Source organism: Condylostylus longicornis, unplaced genomic scaffold (assembly GCF_029603195.1).
Source record: "Condylostylus longicornis isolate FDR11 unplaced genomic scaffold, ASM2960319v2 ptg000137l, whole genome shotgun sequence".
NCBI lineage: Eukaryota > Metazoa > Arthropoda > Insecta > Diptera > Dolichopodidae > Condylostylus > Condylostylus longicornis.
In genome coordinates, this window is record NW_026578105.1 from 2,456,606 (window position 1) to 2,476,416 (window position 19,811).

At 24.1% G+C, this 19,811-nt stretch overlaps 1 protein-coding gene across 2 annotated transcripts in view; it reads left to right on the top strand.

Annotated features, from left to right (window-relative positions):
• The first annotated feature begins 1,494 nt into the window (after nucleotides 1–1,494).
• The window catches only part of LOC129615605 (muscarinic acetylcholine receptor DM1), an 85,443-nt gene continuing 67,126 nt past the window's right edge, over nucleotides 1,495–19,811 (top strand). For both annotated transcript variants that reach the window (XM_055530883.1, XM_055530884.1), the window contains exon 1: nucleotides 1,495–2,769. In XM_055530883.1, coding sequence (XP_055386858.1) covers nucleotides 1,595–2,769 — 1,175 coding nt within the window. In that variant the 5' untranslated portion in view covers nucleotides 1,495–1,594. The remainder of the gene's footprint in view (nucleotides 2,770–19,811) is intronic.

Sequence of the window (19,811 nt, forward strand, 5' to 3'; positions counted from 1 at the left end):
TTATTTGTTATATTGTTGAAAAAAAAAAAGAACCGTATGAAAATTTTTTTTTTTATTAGTGAGGATTCTTAACGGCATATTATATACGATATGTATGTATATGCATATTCTTTTATACGGTATATTTAAAAATATTAAGTTATAAATGAAATTTACCACGGACTTGTACAACTAGAGCGTATGTAATGAAACATAATTGGGTAGAGTAATATTTGTATTTGAATAAGAATGAATATGTGAGAACTAGTGACTCAAAATAAATAATAATAGTGAAATAATTGTAACTGTTAATAAAATGTAATAGTTTTGTCCTGTTGGCAGTAGAAGTTTATATTATAAGTATAACATAAATAACCTGTTGAATATTACACTCAAAAATAAAAAATTTTTGTCTGGAGGTTTGTTGAATCAAAAAATTCTTCTCTAAATATTAATTTTTTTTCTGGGTGTGTCATGCATAAACTTGAAAAATAACACTTGAAAGGTCTTAAAAACAAAATGGTAAATATATTTTGCAAAAATATGAAAGTTTCTTTGTTTTTCTAATTCTTAATAAGTTTTATGGCCGGAATACTTAAAATTAAGAATTACATTTTAAAGCACATTGAAGATTAGGTTACTTTAACGATTATTGGTAAATTATTCGAAGATGAATTCAAATAACGAAAACAATGTTATCTTGAGATAATTTTCTTATAATTATAAAACATTGCATATTTTTAGGGGTATCGCTATTCAATCATTACAGCTTCATATTTTTGAGAATATAGAAGTTTTATAAGCTACCAGATAAACAGACTGAGTGACAATAAGAAGCACTTTTTTTTATTTTTGAAAATCTTTAAAAAATTTAATAAAAATTACTACAAAAAATTTTTGAGTATATAGAAAATTATTTTATTTTTATCTTAAATATATGTAAAAATTAAAATTATTTAAACAGTTTTTTAACTAATTAATATTATTATTAATTTTACAAGTTATAATTGATTAATTTTCTCTTTTACTCAAATTTTCAGCTCAACATCAGCTCACCAACAATTTCAACAACAAAATTTCATCAAAACATTTGCACCAATTATTTATAATAATTTAATAGAAAATTTTTATTGTTGCAAACAACATATCATCAGCAACAACAAAAATAGCAACAAATTAACAAATAATAATAATAATAATAAAATAAAAGAAAATTTTAATAAATATTATAATAATAATAACAATAGTTCAACAATAATAGTTTCATTAAATATAAATAAAACATCGAATTTTAATAATAATAATAATAATAATAATAATAATAATTTAGTTAATAATAAAAATTTAATAATTAGAAAAATACAAAAAACTTATTATTATTATTATCATAATCATTATCATCATCAATTTATATTGTTGTTGTATTTTTTACCACCGATTTTGATAAAATTCATTGAAATAATTATATTTCAATATAATAATTTTAATTTTAATACGAATATAATAAATATTTTAAATATATTTATAAAATTAATAAATACAATAATATTATTATCATTAATAATTGTTGTATTATTAGTATTATTATTATTATTATTACAATTACTGCAACAATATGATGAAGTCATCAATATTTATAAAAGAAGCAGTAAAAAATTTCAATTTAAATTCAATATTAACAACAACGATGATAATAATAATATTAATAGGATTAAATACAAATACAATAATAATTGTAAATGGTTTAGCAGAATCTTCAGCATTAAAATCATCAGGAACATCTACAAGAAAATCATCATCAATATTAGTTGGTTCTGGTGCTGTAAATTTAATTGGTTCACCAAATGGTATAACATTAACACAAAATGGTTTATTAGCACCATCATCATCATCATCATCATCATCATCATCGACATCATCGGGTTCACAGTCATCATCAATAGGTATAACATCATATACGGGTACAATATCAGGTACATCTGGGACAATATTAAATGTTGGTTATGGCAACGAATATCATCAAATAAATATATCATCATCTACATTGATGCCGGATGATATAACAACTGAATTTATTAATGATACGGATATAAATGGTACATTATCAGAGGAACCACCCGAATTACGTTATACTATACCACAAATGGTAATATTAGCAATTGTTGCAATTATATTAAGTATATTAACAGTTGCTGGTAATGTTATGGTTATGATATCATTTAAAATTGATAAACAATTACAAACGATTAGTAATTATTTTTTATTTTCATTGGCAATTGCTGATTTTGCAATCGGTTTAATATCTATGCCATTATTTGCCGTATCAACAATATTAGGTTATTGGCCATTAGGACCGCATATATGCGATACATGGCTTGCATTAGATTATTTAGCATCAAATGCATCTGTATTAAATTTATTAATAATAAGTTTTGATAGATATTTTAGTGTTACAAGACCATTAACATATCGTGCAAAACGTACAACAACACGTGCAGCAATTATGATAAGTGCTGCATGGGGTATTAGTTTATTATTATGGCCGCCATGGATATATAGTTGGCCATATATTGAAGGTAAACGTACTGTACCACAATATCAATGTTATATACAATTTATTGAAACAAATCAGTATATTACATTTGGTACTGCATTGGCAGCATTTTATTTTCCTGTAACAATAATGTGTTTTTTATATTATCGTATTTGGCGTGAAACTAAAAAACGTCAAAAAGATTTACCAAATTTACAAGCTGGTAAAAAAGATTCATCGAAACGTTCTAATTCAAGGTAAGTTTAATTTATTTTATTTTTTATATTATTTATTTTATTGTTAAATTAAATTTACTACTTGAAATTTTGATTTTATGAATAAATAATAAATTGTAACAAAATAAACAAATCACGTAAACGTTGAAAGTAATCTATTTGCTTCTTATACCGTAGAAAAAGGGAGATGGTTAGAATCAACCTTCTTATCGAAATCGTTTTTCCTTTACCCAAAAATTTTAAAAGTTAATCTCATTTTGTTGGAGCAATTTTATATTTTTTTCATCTTTCTCCTGTTCTGAAAAATTTCAATTTTATGTTCACAGAATTTTTGTCGAAACTGTAAGCTGCTTAATTTTTCAAATTTTCCAATGAAAGCACAGATTTGATGGTAATTGAACTCCTGTCAGAAAATATAAGGAAATATTTTACAATATTTAATATTAAAACTTATTTATATTAAAACAAATTTTTACGATATTAAGAGAGTAATGTTAATAGAATACCGAACTGAAGCAATATACATATTTCTTTACAAATCACAGAATAAAATTCGAATTTATTTACTCAACCCTTTATATTGCAATTTATTTTAAAAATCACTTAAAAATTATCTATGACTTTTTCATTTTCTCACCATTACTTATTCTTTTTTCATATATAATTCTCAGTTTTTATTGAATTTTATGATTGTCACATCTTGACTATGTGGTAAATTCAAACAAAATTATGGAATTTTTTATTTGTTTTTTAATATTATAACTATTCTATAACTACTAGTAAGACTATGTGTATGAGAGGGAAAAAAAAAGCAAAATGTACTTTGATTTCTTATTCATAAATCTATCACGTTTTACACAAATAAAAGAAAATATTGATAATTTCCATAAAGAAGGGACAAACGATTCAGATATACAAAAAAAATATGAAAGAAAAACATTATTTATTTAAAATACAGAACGGAAAACACAAAAATAAAGTAAAAGAAAGAAAGAGAGAAAAAAGTCACAAAAAAAAATTTTTTTTTTCCATCTTCATCTTTGATTTATTTTTATTGCAGCAATAAAATAAATTGAAATGGGAAATTTATACAGGAAGTATTGGTATTTTCTTTTCCTTTTTGAATATAAGAAGAAAAGCAAGCTGTTTTCATCTTAATATTCAATGACAAGGATAATTACATTAAATTATACTGTAAATCTAATTATAATAAAACCAAAACAATGCAGAACGAGATGAAAATGACATAAAATCATGGAAAACCGCAGGTATTCTGCAATAATTTTGCAAAGTTTTTAATACACTAAAAATATCATTTAAAAATCAATTAAAAACATTTTTTTAATAAATGTTAACGCCTTATATAGAGTGCAGAACTTTTGCCTGTTTGATGTTATACAAACACCATTATATAAAAGATAAGCAACACACGATTTGATTATATAATGAAATTTATTATTTGTCAAAATAGGTATTGTTGTTTTTATTTCTCTTGAAATCATTCACAATTGCTTTGGGATCGATTTCGGCCGATTATCGCTATGGACTGAATGAGAACAATGTATGCTTCTAAATTGAAATTGCAGATGGAGCCCATTTATTTTCTAATAAATGAATAAATTTGAGTGTTAAAGATTTTTAATTGTAAGCAATAGTATCTGTTTTATAGATCATTTCGAATTGCTCCTAGAAAGCAGAACAGACTGTTTTTATCATCCTTTAATCATCTTAAATATTATTTTAAGATTATTGTTATACTAAGTTATATATACCTTAAGTATATAGAGCTCCAAATACTTGAGTTATATAACATTATTGAAATTTTATTGGCTCTTATTTTCCTTCAATTCTAATTTAAATCGAATTTCTATTAGTCTATATGTAAAAAAAAAAATTAAAATCAATATTTATAGTTTTATTTTTCATTAGAATTCATCCTCTTGAATTAATATTGGAAATTTGTTGACATTGAATATTATTCTCCTACTCTCTCTCCCTTCTTCTCTATCATTTACCCTACTATATACACAGTTCTCATATTTATTTTCTTATAAATTATAATTTTCATCAAAAACAGGCATAAATATTCAGGTACGCACTTTATATTTTGTTTTAACAACAAGTACTTGTAATATTCTATGAACACAAGTGCTTATATTATATTTGTCATGAATAGAAATGTCATTACTACATTTTACTTGCAAATCAAAACTGTTAACATATGCAATATATATTTTTCATCATTTTTATTAAAAACAACCTACATTTACATACATATTCTTGTTCAATCTTTCCATTATACCAAAAACTATATTTACAAAAAAAAATTGTCATGAGATCAACTTGTGGGTATATATATAACACAGAAATAATTGTCAATTCAAATTTGCAAAAAAAAAAAATTGAAAGAAAAAATTGTTATATGCATTATTTATATATGTATATACAAAACTATTTTGAAAAGAATACAAGGTAAAGAAATATACAAGATTGGATTGGTATTGAGAAAAGCCCGCTGAAACTAAAATAATAAAGTATAATATAGGTAAATGAAAAAGGGTCTATCAAAGAATATCTTCCCAATAATGAAATCTGTAATAAATAAAAAGGAGGAAGAATCTATAGTATACATACTTGTATATTGAAAATTTTTTGAATGTACAGTAAATAAATGAAAATTGTTCTATGCATTGCAAAGAAATTTTTTGTTCTCATTTTAACATTTACAATCCTTGCTCGTCATATCTTTGCTAAATTTTTTTATGTGGTGCAGAAAAATGATTAATAAAATTATTTCCTTTTGGATTGAATATGATATAAAGACATTATTTCCTGATTTTACCTTCGAGACAAAGGGATAAGTAAGGAAAAATTTCTGAAATTTGTGTTATTTGGATCCATCATAGCCTTCCAAATCATTTTTTTTCACAATTCAATTCAAAAATCACAAAATATAGTTTTATGTAATCCCGATGTAAAAATTTATCAATAACTCTACTATTTTTATTGGAGGAGTTGGGCGAGATTTGCGGGCAGCCAGACATTTTCAAAAAATATTTTTTTGGCAATGATTCAGAAAAAAAAAAATTTCGAATATGGTTATGGGCCAGACACTTGAAAGAATCTTAAAGGCTTTTCAATGAACAGTAAATTGATTTTGATGCGCCCCAGACTTCAAAAAATTCTTAAGGAGTGCATTTTAAATGTTATTGCTTTTTACCACAGATATTCCTAAAGACTATGAAAGCTTTATTTTTTTTTTGTTTATTATGATTTTTTCATAAATATTCATTTACCTAGTTATTTATGTACATCATGTGCACAATTACATTCTGGATTTCATATATTAAGTATACATATATTTCTATACATTTTGTGTAACTATAGTTATAGATTATAATATAGAATAAGTTGACCTATCTAGAATTGTATAAAAATCATCATCAAAATAAGGGCAAAACAATTGAGAAAAAATTCATTTTATTTTCGTATTTTATAAATTATTTGAAACTATTTATGTATGTGTGTATTCAATATTTTTTATATTTGATATTGAATCGAAGGCATGAATAATTATTTTAACTTATTTATAAGAAAAAAATTATTATGAGTATAATAATTATTATTATATTAATAATCATTATTATAAGATTATTATAAGGAGAAGAAAAAATTTATTCTAGATATTTAGACTTATTGGCACGTTTCCAAAATATTTTGAAAAAAAAAAATGCAAAATTTTCATAACAAGCAAAATTTTCTTTCTTTCCCTTCCAGTTATAGCCATTATTAGTTGTCAAAGTGCATGTTTTGCAAGATTATCGTGTCCGTATTTTCGTCACACATAGAAAAATTACTTTTTTCTTAAAATGTATGCTAAAATGTTTGATGCACTGATCTCTCAAATTAATCTTTCTATTAAACCAATTTTTCATTAAATTTTGAATTATGTACGAGTTTACTCGAGAAATCTCAAATTACCTATATTTTAAAAAGATTTATGTACATATATTTTGCTTTAGTAGAACAGAAAATTTTTTATGGCATCTTCCTTCTGCAAATTGCCAAATTTCTGTTTCTTTTGAGGAAAAAACTATTGAGCTAATTTTCATTATTGTAATAGAATTTTCGTAAAATTATTACTTTGTAGAATTCCTCCTAAACATATGCAGCATTATTATCGTAATAAGAGAATTTTTTTGAACAGGAAATCATTTTCATTAATTAAACCTAACCTACAGTGGTACAAAAAATTATTCGTACAAGATTAAGTTCCATGTTCTTTCTCGATTTCCACATATATTAACTTATAAAAAAAAATTATTTTTAATAAAATTTGTTCTTCATTTATTTCTTTTTAATTATCAACAAAATAAAAAACAAAAAAATAACACATAAGCAAAAAAAAAAGAACAAAAACAAATTTCGAACACATTTTCGAGACAAAATATTATTCGTACAAAAATAAAATTACGAGTTTTTTGAAAATAATTTAAGTATTTAATATTTTGTATGATTCCCTTTGGATTGTATTATGGCTTTAAGACGATTTGGCATCGATTTAATTAAATTTAAAGTTTCATTACGGTCGATTTTTGACCATTCTTCATGTAACCTTTCCTTTAACTCATTTTTATTTGTAATTTTAGGTTTTCGGATTCGTGTTTTCAAAGTGTTCCATAAATTTTCTATACAGTTGATGTCTGATGATTGTGGGGGAGTGTGTAATTGATGTCTAACATTGTAAAGTAACCATTCTTGACAAAGCCGAGATAAAATGTGATTTTCTTTTTAATATTACCTGAAGTGTGGTTCGGGTCGTTATCTTTGTGGAAGTAGTATTCGTCGGTCAATCCTAGTTTTTCTACACTAGCTACCAAATTACGTTTTAAAATATCCAAGTTTCCAAATTTATCCATTAAATTTTCAATAACTTCCAAATTTCCAACCCCAGAGGCTGCCACACACCCCTACAATAAAATACTTTCTCCACCATGTTTAAATTTGCTTGCAAATTTTTTTTTTTTCAATTCAGAATTAAGCTTTCTCCACACCTTTTGCTTTTTATCTGATCCAAAAATCATAAACTTTTATTTGTCAGAGAAAATTACTTTTTCCTAGAACTTGTTAATATAAGTTTTTGCAAATTCTAACCTTAGCTTCCGGTTTTTTCTGAAATAAATGGTTTTCTTCTAGGTGCTCTGGCGTGAAAATCAGCTCTCCGTAAAACATTTCGCACCGTTTCTAAACTAACAGGTTTTTCTATGATTTCCCGTTTCTGATTAGTCAGTTCTGGTATGTGAATCTTGGGGTTTGCTTTAACTTTACTAATAATTAAATTGTCTGTCGCTTGCGTGAAAAGTTTTTTTCTACCTCTGCCTGCTTCATTTGATAATATTCCCTCGTGTCTATATTTTTTTTATAATGGACTGAGTGGACGAGTGGCTTCTTCCAAGTATTTTACCCACTTCCCTATAAGTTTTACCTCCAGAGATAAGTTTAATTATTATTTTGCGCTCCTCAAGAGTAGTTTCTTTTTCTTTCGACTCATATTATTAAATTATGGATAAAAACTGCACCAATCAATGACTTATGTATGAGAACACTTGGATATTGACTAATTCTTATTTATTAATATTGGCAACGAATATATTTTTTAAGATAACTGTAATTATCTGAACTTGTTTGAATTGTACGAATAATATTTTGTCTCGAAAATGTGATCGAAATTTGTTTTTGTTGTTTTTTTTACTTATGTGTTGTTTTTTTTTTTTTTTATCTTGTTGATAATTAAGAAGAAATAAATGAAGAACAAATTTTATTAAAAAAAAAATTTTTTTATAAGTTAATATATCTGGGAATCGAAAAAAAACATGCAACTTAATCTTGTACGAATAATTTTTTGTACCACTGTATATATAAATATTAAACTCTATATTTAGATTATTAAAGGTGGAAGTGTTATTTTACAAAACATGTGTTTTATCGACTGCATTTCCTTATATAATATTGTACATAACATGTAATATTTAATTCATATTCAATTTCAATAAAATCTTTTCATATCACACACAAAGACAAAAATGTAATACCATCATTCTATTTGTAAATTTTTCCCCTTTTTTCCCCTCATATCTTTCTTCTATTCATATGACAAAGTATGCCCATTAAAATAACACTTACAAAATATTTATATATATATATAGTTTGATGTAATATACATGGAAAGTGTAGAGACTATGAATAAAAAGCAAATATACACGTGCACAGAAGAAAGACAGAAAAAAAAATGAAAAGTGTTACTTGAAATATATACAGAGTGATTATTAAATTAGTAGCATCTCATAATATGGCATAAGTCAATTGAGACCCTATCATATATATATATATTACTGTAAACTTTTGATATTAGAATACGAATATCTTATATTATGTGCTCGAAAGTTTAATAACAATCTGATTGATATTTTTTTTGTAATTTAAAACTACTTTCATAGTTCGAATGTTTGATTGTAATTTATTTAAAAATTTTGCTAAATAATTTTTTTTGAATTGCAAATTATTTTGTTAAATTAAATTGTAACCACATGTTTTGTTGTCATGTAAAATACTATCTTACCCTATACTTAAGTCACCCTATAATTAAATGTCATCCTATACTTAAATCTTATTGTATTTGTTCATAAAATGCTGATGTTATACGATTTGAATTGAATGAAAAATATGAAAGAGGTTTTTTGTTCTTCATATTCTTTATGTTGCATTTCTTTTTGCAGATTTTGCTTCGTAGTCACATTACTCAAATAAATAATGTGAAAATTAAAGTAAAAAGTTTTTTAGTTTTTAGTTTTTTTCTGTGAGATCATCAAAAACTTTTTTTCTATTTTAAATGTACTTATGGCTTTTTTATATTCATTTTATGCACATACTATAAATTATGTGTATATAAATACTTATATATTCTATAGTGATACAGGAATCTCGATTTAAAAATCACATAATAAATTCACTCGTATACAAGTTCACATTGTATACTTATATAAAAAAAATAAAAATATAAAGAAAATAAAAATGAAAAATCACTGAGAGAAGTGCAAGGATACAATGATAAAATATTTCTACAGAAAATACGTGAAAATTATTTGACATTGTGCCGTGAACTATATTTTACAGTGACAGTTGTTATTATTTGTTTTTTTTATATATGTTTTCTGCTTTCAATTTTATTGCATCTTGTTTCTTCTTATACATAAAATCCATAAAATAATTTTATATACCACTGTATATAATGTTATGGTTACAATTTATGTATATAATTTTGAATTCAAAGAAAAAAATTTCATAAAAAAATAGAACAAAATAATGTGAAAAAAAGGTGTAAGAAAAATTTTGTTAGATATTAAAATAATATTGGAAAAAAAATTTGAATTTTTCATTTTTGTAATTTTATGCTGGAAAATTTTAGTATCTGAAATAGTAACTAAATTCCGATATTTAATACACTTTGAAAAATATATTGAAAAAAAAAGAGATTTTATGTAAATATCCTTTGGGCAATATTCTTATTAGATCTTTTGGATATTAGAATTGTATGTAGTTTCTTTCAATTTGATCAAATTTTTAAAATCAAATGTTATTTAAACGTTTACATAACAACACATAATAATTTTTGACAAAATAGTGAGCAAAGTCTATAATAAAATTTTTTTAAACTTTCCTCTCCTTCTACAAATGATTACATATATGGAGTAATATAGCATCGCGACCCGAGATAATTGACACAATTTTAATTTTCAGCTTATAAGGTTGAATGAGCCGTCTGTTTTTCTTCTAAAAGCAAGAAATAATTTTTAGCAATTAGTTGACAATTTCGAAATTAAAAAATTTTACCACTTTTTTTTTTAATATTGTTTTTGTCAACCTAAAAGTATGCAATATTTATTGCCTTATTCAGAATTTTGGTATTATTAATTAATTCATGCAACAATAATGCAAGAATTTTGATAAAGCTTAAAAAGTTTATAGTTATTCACAAGTTCCAGGCAATTTAATAGCATTTTAAATCAATATTAGAATAAAAAACAGTGAGAAAATAATTTTTCAACTATATGACCAAACGATTGACTTACAAAACCCTTTTTTGTATGTAAGGTTTTATGTTTATAATTAAAATTTTTTAAAAGTATTATAAATATCATTCGACTTTTTCAATAATATTCTTTTAATTATTTAAAAAAAAATTCACATATTTAAAATATTTGCATGAAATTTTATATTATAAAGAAAATTTAGAATTTTTCTAAATTGTGTTTTTAACCTGCTAAAGGATTTAAAAATTCTATATTAAATCATAGTTTTTTTTTTTGTGTTTTCCTATTGCGAGTATGGAATTTTTACAATAATATATTAAAAAAAAATAAAAATAAAAATTCAAACTTATTTTGATTTCAAAGGTATGCGTGTTAAAAGAATTTCAAAAATTTAGATTTACCTACACTCAAAGGTGGAATTTTTAATCTAAAAATATTTTAAATATGCAAAAGACAATAATATGAAATTTTCAGAAGGTTAAACGGTTAAACTAACAGTATATGTTACATACTAAATAAAAAAAAAAAAATTTTTTATAATTATTGTTTTTTTTTCAAAAGGTTATGAAAACAACATTAACAAAAAAATTCCATTTTTTTCGAATTTTTCCCTTTGGGTACTAAGAGTTTTTTAATAATAAAACTTAAATTGTGGGTGTCATATACACACAATACACTTGGTATACACACATACCTACTACATACATTGATGATGTTTCAAATAAAGTATTAAAAAAATTTTTGAATAAATTCTTCTTGCAATGTGCTTTTTCATTTACACAAAAGTTTCAAAATAAAGAAATGTCACTAGAGTTTATAGTACGTTTGTGAGAGAAAGGTTACTAATCAATCAGTAACTTCAAAGTATTTGTACTAAAATGTAGACTTTGACTAAATGTAGACTAAACACTTTGTTACTATTTGCACAGATTTCATAAATTTTGTCAATTTTTTAAGAATTCATACTTATGATTGTCAAAAATATTTAAGTAAATGAAATCACGTTTTATAATTCAATATTAAATTATGCTTGGCTAACTAGAACTCACTTATAATCAAAAACTTGAAGAATTGAAAATATATAATATATAATATTATACATACATACATATATAAAATGTTCTTCGCATCAATAAATAATCCAACACAAAATGGAAACTTAAAGTACCTGTACAAAAGAGTAGAATACCCAAGAATTATAAAATTTTCGAAAGTTAAACGAAATAAAATGTGATTTTTAAATTTTTCTTTTTGTTGCATATTTTCTTTTTAACACGCCTCGAGGTCTTACAGAATTTACATTTGGAAATTTTTTATTTTTTAAATTTTTTTTTTTCTGACCCGCGGTATTCCAAAAACTTAATAAAAAATTAATATTTTAAAATTTAATGAGGTTGGATTCAATTTTTTTTTTTTTCACTCAAATGTCATTGTATTTTGAATATTTTCCGCAACAAAAAAGAAAAAAAAAAACAAAAATAAAAGTGACACGTGACCAACGACACATTGTTTATTTTTCGAATGGTATTTACAAAAATATTGTTTAAGTTGATACCGGCACTAGGATGAGGGTGCAGAAACATACCAACATAGACAGTCCGACAAATATTTTTTTTGTAAACTTGAATGGTTCATGTTGAATAATTGAAATGAATCATGAATTGAATCATGGTGGGATTGACTATGATTTGGATATGGTGGTGGTGATAAAATACATGGCTTGGCATACATGGCATACAATGAACACTATATTATGATAATTAACATTCGTTATGGTGAATAAAATTACAAATGGTGAATAATACCATGCATGGTGAAAAAATATTTTTCAGTGAGTTATGAAAATTAAAAATGTTCATATATTATTATGTATGTGATAATTTTTTTAAAAAACCACTAGAAAAATTCAAATTCTTTCTTGAAATATATCGAAAAATTTTGAAGATAGCACAAAATTTATAGAGAAAAGATTTTTATAAAAGCAACTTTTGTGAAGTACATGAACCGTTGTAGATTTGAGTTCTTATATGGAGCCCGACATAATTCCACAATATAAGAACCTTTTATTTTTAAAATGTATTCTTCGTCAACATGACATCTATGGCAAGTATCCTAAAACCTAAAAATATTTGAATATTTTATTTCAGCACAGTTTTTCGAATACAACAAAAATAATATAAGAAAAAATTAAAGCTTTTGCAACAGGTTATAATTCATTAATTTTTATATACATTACTTAAATATACATATACATATATCAAAATGAAATTTAAAGGACAGAAAAAAAAATTCATTTTTATATAAAGGATAATAGTCTCACGCATTACGGACATTATTAAAATGGTATACCAGTAAAATTATTCATTTTATTCGAATAAAATAAAAACGTTTTATTCGAATACGAGTGTACAATGACTCAATAGATTTTAATGTTATTTAAAATTTTTGATAGCAACATTCTCAATTTTACAAGAATATATATACATACATATTATGTACGGATATAAAGTTAAATTGAAATAAGATAAAATGGAAACAAAATAAACTTTTATAAATAAGAAAAAAATAAACACATTTTAAATGAGAATAAATGTTTTCTGCCTGATTTCGAAATAATATTAATTTTTATTTTATCAGTAATACTGTATTATGATCATACGACTGCAAAACCAGTGTGAGAACAAAAACGAGACTACCCTCTTAAAATGTAAAATAAACACCATTTGGCGTCCACCAAGGACATTTTTCCGAAATTTTTAAAATTGAGATTTCTTAACTTGTCATAAACTGTGACATCACAGAGTATGAACCCACCACTATCATATCTGTAACTATAATCGCTACAATTCCCACTAAATCTTACGAAATTATATGTTTATTAATTACGTATAGGGAATTATGTTAGCATTCTAATACTCTCAAGCAAAACTATATACAAAAAATTTATTAGGCTTATATTAGCCCTTATTATATTGTCAATCTTAAAACACGTATTAATTTCATATTTTCAATAGCAATAATTTTATGCTGTTTTTTTTTGTCAGTATAACTAAACATTTAACTGCCTAAATATTTTAATTATTATTATATGCAAGCCAGATGATGTTCAATCTACATAAAAGTAATGTTAATGTTCGGAAAAAATTCTTTGAATGCCATCTTAACATAGGTTCAATATAAAATAATGTGGGCTTTCAACAAATTATGTGGGTTCTTAACATAACTACAAAAAAAAAGCAATAAAAATTTTCTAGAGTTCTATAATTTTTACTATATGCCTACATACATACAATTGGCACCAATGTTTTAATATTCTCATTAAATAAGAGTTATAATTATAATTTAATTTCGAAAAAAAATATAAGAAAATAATAAAAATGTAAAAATAAAATTTATCATGTTTTTAAATTTTTCATACGCGTATGTGTTTGTTTATCTAGCCTAAAGTCCTTGAAAATATATTTTCATCAAGAACGTATGAACGAATGTATACCCATAGAAATAAAGAAAAAAAAAAACAATGAATTTTCAAAATGAAATCTTCAAATTTTCTACATTAATGTCGGTTGGTTGGTTGTTCTTTTCTAAGAAAAAAGTCTACCGTTATCACCTAAAGTAATTTGATTGTTTTCTGGTACATTTTTCTTGTTTTTATTTTTTTATTTTTTTGCTCCTTCTTACTTTATTTTTATTATCTGTTTTTTTCCTCTTTTGGTTTTTTCCTAGTGTTTTTGCATTCTTATTTTACTTTTTGTTTTTGCTCTCAATGTTCCATCTAGTACTCGTAATGTTGTTAACGTACACATTATTCTGACAGCATAATCTGGAGAAAATTCATTGTTTTCTGTTTTTCTTTTTTACTTTTTTATTATATTTATATTTTTTTTAGAAGAATACAGAGTATTTCTATAAAATAATGCGGTTAAGTAGTTACAAAAGTTTCTTAAAACAAAATTGTAAACAAACTGTTACAATTTTTTAGACCTAAAAATTTTGGGTAGAAAAAGAATAAGAGAAAATACCAACTTGTTTTTCAAAACTACAAAATAATTACTTTTCTTTCAAAATAGCAAAATTTGCCATCGCAAAGAATGTTTAAGTTCTGAAACCATTTCCGGAAGATAAATTTACAAAGCCTCACATCCCGATGTAATCTTCGACAAGTACTTTTACCTAAAAATTTACACTGGGCGCTCGTTATTGGAGGTACGATAGATCTTTTTGGTCGCGGTGCATCATCGCACCATTGCACAATCTACAATCTATACCTAAAAATTAAATTATTCGAATTATATAATTTTCGGGTAAAAAATAAGTCGGATTTTTGATGCCGAAAGCAATTTTTAATTTTAAGCCGAATGAAATGTGTTCAATATTTTTTAAACATCTTGTAAATATTTAAACGTATGCACACACACAAATATGTAATATATAAATTTTTATATTATTTATGTTCTATTCAATTTATCTTCCATTATCCTTAAAGCCAAAAAAAAAATAATGTAAAACAAAAAATAAGACTAAAAAAAATTTCTTAAATACCAACAGGAGAAGTATATAACTTAAATAAAAATACAAAAAAAAAATATAAAAACAAAACAAAAAAATCAAAATGGAAAGAGGAAAAATGTCGGAAAATAATGGCACAAAAATTAAATATTACAATCACGTTCGACTGATATTTCGGAATGTTTCCGAAAAAATTTTAATAAGAAAAACAAGAACGAGAACAAAACGCCAACAAACAAGGTAATGAATGATAAGAAAGGACGAAACGAAAAATAATAAAACAAAAAAAAAAACATAGCAACAAAATAATAAATAAAAACTGGTAAAAACAAAAATGAAAACTCTATATATATACACACATATAATGTATGTAGATAAAACAGAAAAATGAATGAAAGAGTAAGAGAAAGAAATAATGAATGATAGAATGAAAAGTATGAAAATAAAGGAAGAACAAGAAACCATACATTAAATTCACAAATAAACGACTTCATCTTTCCTGGTGTTCTTTTTCTTTTTTTTATGTTCAGTTGCGATAAATATAATTTACCGCTCTTAAAATGGTTAACGTAACACACATACACAACAACTTACGTTCCCTAATATTTATGTTTGTTTAATGTACATATAGAATAAAGGTATATCTAAAGTTTTCATAGCTACATACATACAGATACTCGTATAAGTAATTTTATAAAATTATATGGTAAATAAATTTAACTGGGTCCTAGTGTATAATGATAAGCCTACTCAACTTCTTCAATACACAGGAATTTTCCTATTAATTTAATTATCTTTACGAAAAAAAAATATATATTGACAGCAAGAGCAAAAACAAATATAGAAAATTAAAAAGGGAGACCAAATTTATCAATCAAATTTTTTTTAAAATAAGTAAGAGAAAACTGAGGAGAGTTGAAAGAAAAGTACATATCTACAAAATAATTTGTGACAGAGAAGAAATTCATTATTTAACTTAAAAACTTATATTATTTAGCCATCACCGCAGTTTTAAGTGAAAATTGAAATATCAGTGTTAACATAAGTGTATTGGAATGAACATGCCAAGTATATTCAATCAAATAGTTTCGAACATGTTTGAAGTTTCAAATTATATATTGAAAACAGAAAATCTTAAAAACCGTAATATCGAGGAAATTAAAAGCTATTTTTCTAATATCTTTCTTGGCTTATAAGCTTAGGGTAGATACTATCATGATAATTGAACTTTTTCTGAAAATAACTTGCTGAGATGCAAAATTATTATTCGGTTCCAGTTGAACATGAAAACATATCTTTCCGAAATAAGCTAAAAATATCTCAGTAGGAATTGTCTGGTATCGAAATTTCAAAAAATTGAAATCTATGTCGAAATTATTGACGCTATATTGAGTTAAGTTTCTTTCATTCCTTATCATAGAAAAATGTAGTAAAACTTAATGTAATTTCGGGAGTGTGTTTACAAATAAATTGCGTTCTATTAATTTCTTAATATTCGTTGTTATTCCAATAAGATGCTTTTAAATCTTTGCTCACAACATAAATATTTTATCAATCGTCTCTGTCAAATCTAAACTCAATAATCAATCATTAAAAACTTCAAAAAATTTAATAATTTTTATGATCAAGAAAATATTTTAAATTAATCTACATGGTGGCAGCTAAAATCTTTTGTATAAATATTATGTATCTCTAAAATAGTAAAAATAAATAAAAAATAAATATATGTTACACTAATATAATCCTTTTAAACCAACCCGTTTTCAACCACAGAGAAATCCAACAAAATAAAATAACTTACTTCATTGTATTTCAACAATGTAATATATAAAATATCAAAAGTATATATAAAATTGAAATATTTTCTGATAAACATACATATATATGAGTATAAGTTTGTTAAAATTGCGGTTGTTAAATTTACGTAAAATTTCAGTTTAACAAAAATTTTCAGATCCTGAAAATGACCTCAGCCTAATTAATTTTCCGTAATATCCTTTTCAGAATAATTTCTTGTTTCCTTATAAAATATAAATGCTGATAATGGTAATATGGTAGCTATTATTGTGTATGTTCCTCCATGATATTGATATAGGCTTTGTTGATTTTTGATTATGATTATATTATAAGAGAAAATATTAGCAAATGTAAAATAATGGTATAGTTTAGTGGAAGAAACCAAAAATTTTTAGTTTTATATTATTGTTGATACTTTATGATTTCGTTATTCATTAACTGATTTTTGAGTTATATTCTATTAAGTTGTTTTGTTATAGCTAGTCCAAAATGAAAGGTCCTTTTTTATTTAGAGAAATAAAATCTATATACCTGGTGATAACATCACGGTGATCCCTCCAGTCTAGAGAAAGTTGTTGTGGTATACATATTAAAGTTAACGGTATCATGAATGCGGAGTGTTAAACTCAGATTAACAAAATCTTTAACTAAAAGGAATTTTTTTACCTGTGAATAAGTACAATAACTTTCACATCCACTGTAGTTAAGTAGGTCTATTATAACTCTATTTTGAATTATTTGTATCATAATCTTTTATAAGCAGCGGTACCCCATAGATTAAATCCATAACTAATATCGCTGTGGAAAAATTCAGATCAGTCAAAAAATCACACTTTTTTTTTTGAATAGTTCTGTGAGTGTTTTCCATTTCAACTTCGCATCAATCCAAATCCCGTAATATTTAAAACCATTCATCTGTTGCAACAAATTTTGAAAATACTATATATTTTGGTTTCCTTGCGTTTATTGTGCTAATGTTTAATATTCCATCTACTTAATTTTTTCAACTTCATGAATTATCAGCATATTGTAACTTTTTTCAATTTTACTTTAATTGCAGCATATTATAATGTAATTTTTTTAAAATGAAACAAACATCATCAGGAAGGATTATTACCATCTATTTTAGTATCCGCAGTATCGTCAATGTAAATTTTCAAAAACAAGATTTAAAAAGTAGTTTCTCATCTTTCAACTTTTGCACACATCTTGTCATATCAATTACTCTTGATTCCACGTTTGACTTTTTTTCTGAACTTAACCCAATTTTAATGTAACTGAGGTAATACCTTGACATAACAAAAAATCATTTCTGACAACCGTCGGTAATATATATAGATCTGTAGTTGTTTTTTTTTTCACTTTTATTACCTTTTCTTATTATTTCTATTATAGATTATGTAGTTAAATCATTGCTAAATTTACTAAATATTCCTCAATGTTATTGCCGTAATATTTTTTTTTCTTGTTTCTACACAAGGTAGTAACCCTATTCTGAAAATATATTGTCATTCCAAATTGATATTAGCTTTATCCTTTAACCAGTGAATCTTCAATTTCAATAACAAAACTGTTTTGGAATGATGAATCAGTGCTATACCATGGTCAAAATCATGATTTGTTTTTCTTTTTGCTTCTTATAATTTTATTAAAAATTTAATTCATGCACGTTCTTCTCACAATTACTATTTCTTTTAAAATAATTGGTTCCTTAATTATTAATTGATTATAAAATTCTAAAATATCAATATTGGTCTAAAAATTTACCATCACTGTCATAAGATTATGTCAAATTGTTTGTTTTGATATTTGCATATATATATATATCAATTATTATGACATTATGATTAAATAAATCTCTGATGACATAACCTCATTAATCAGATTATTAGTAAACAAGTGATCGAAACAAGTTCTTATTGAATTTCCAGTAATAAAATTATTGTAACAGCCAACGAAAGTGTACATAACCATAAAATTTTAATATTTTTGAATTTTTCTACAACATATTATTAATACTGGTCTTTATCTTATTTGGTTCTCTATTCATATTAATAATATTCAAAGTTTTGGTGTTATTATTAATCTTAACACTTAAAAACTATCATAATTATAGCTATATGACTAAATAACGGTGTAAGAGTGTCTTTTATTTATAAAAATACCAAAACTACCTCCAGTCTAATTTTTAGGGCATTAGTTTTTTTTAAATTGCAAGAATAACCTCAATATTTTTGTCAATTTTGTTTAAATCTATATAATATACATACATATAATATAATATCTATAACATCTTTATTGAAGATTTTTGTAAATTTCAATTGGTGTCTTGTAAATCTTGAAATGCAAATGCAAAGCAATGTCCACAAAAATTGATGCAATTACAAAGGGATTTTAATTTTTATGTGAAATATTAAAATATTGTTTTGATTTTTTTTCGATATTGGATTAATTGTTCTATTTAAATAAATGAAATTTTAAACTAAAATTATAACTAGAAACTTATTTTTTGTTCGAAAATATTTTAATTGTTTCATAATTCTATTAGCAACAATTTTTTTCTAAAACTAGATTACACAATATAATTTTTAAATAGCTATTTTAATTGTATGTAGGTTTAATTTAATGTTATTAATTAAATATATAGATTAATTTTTTATTTCATTT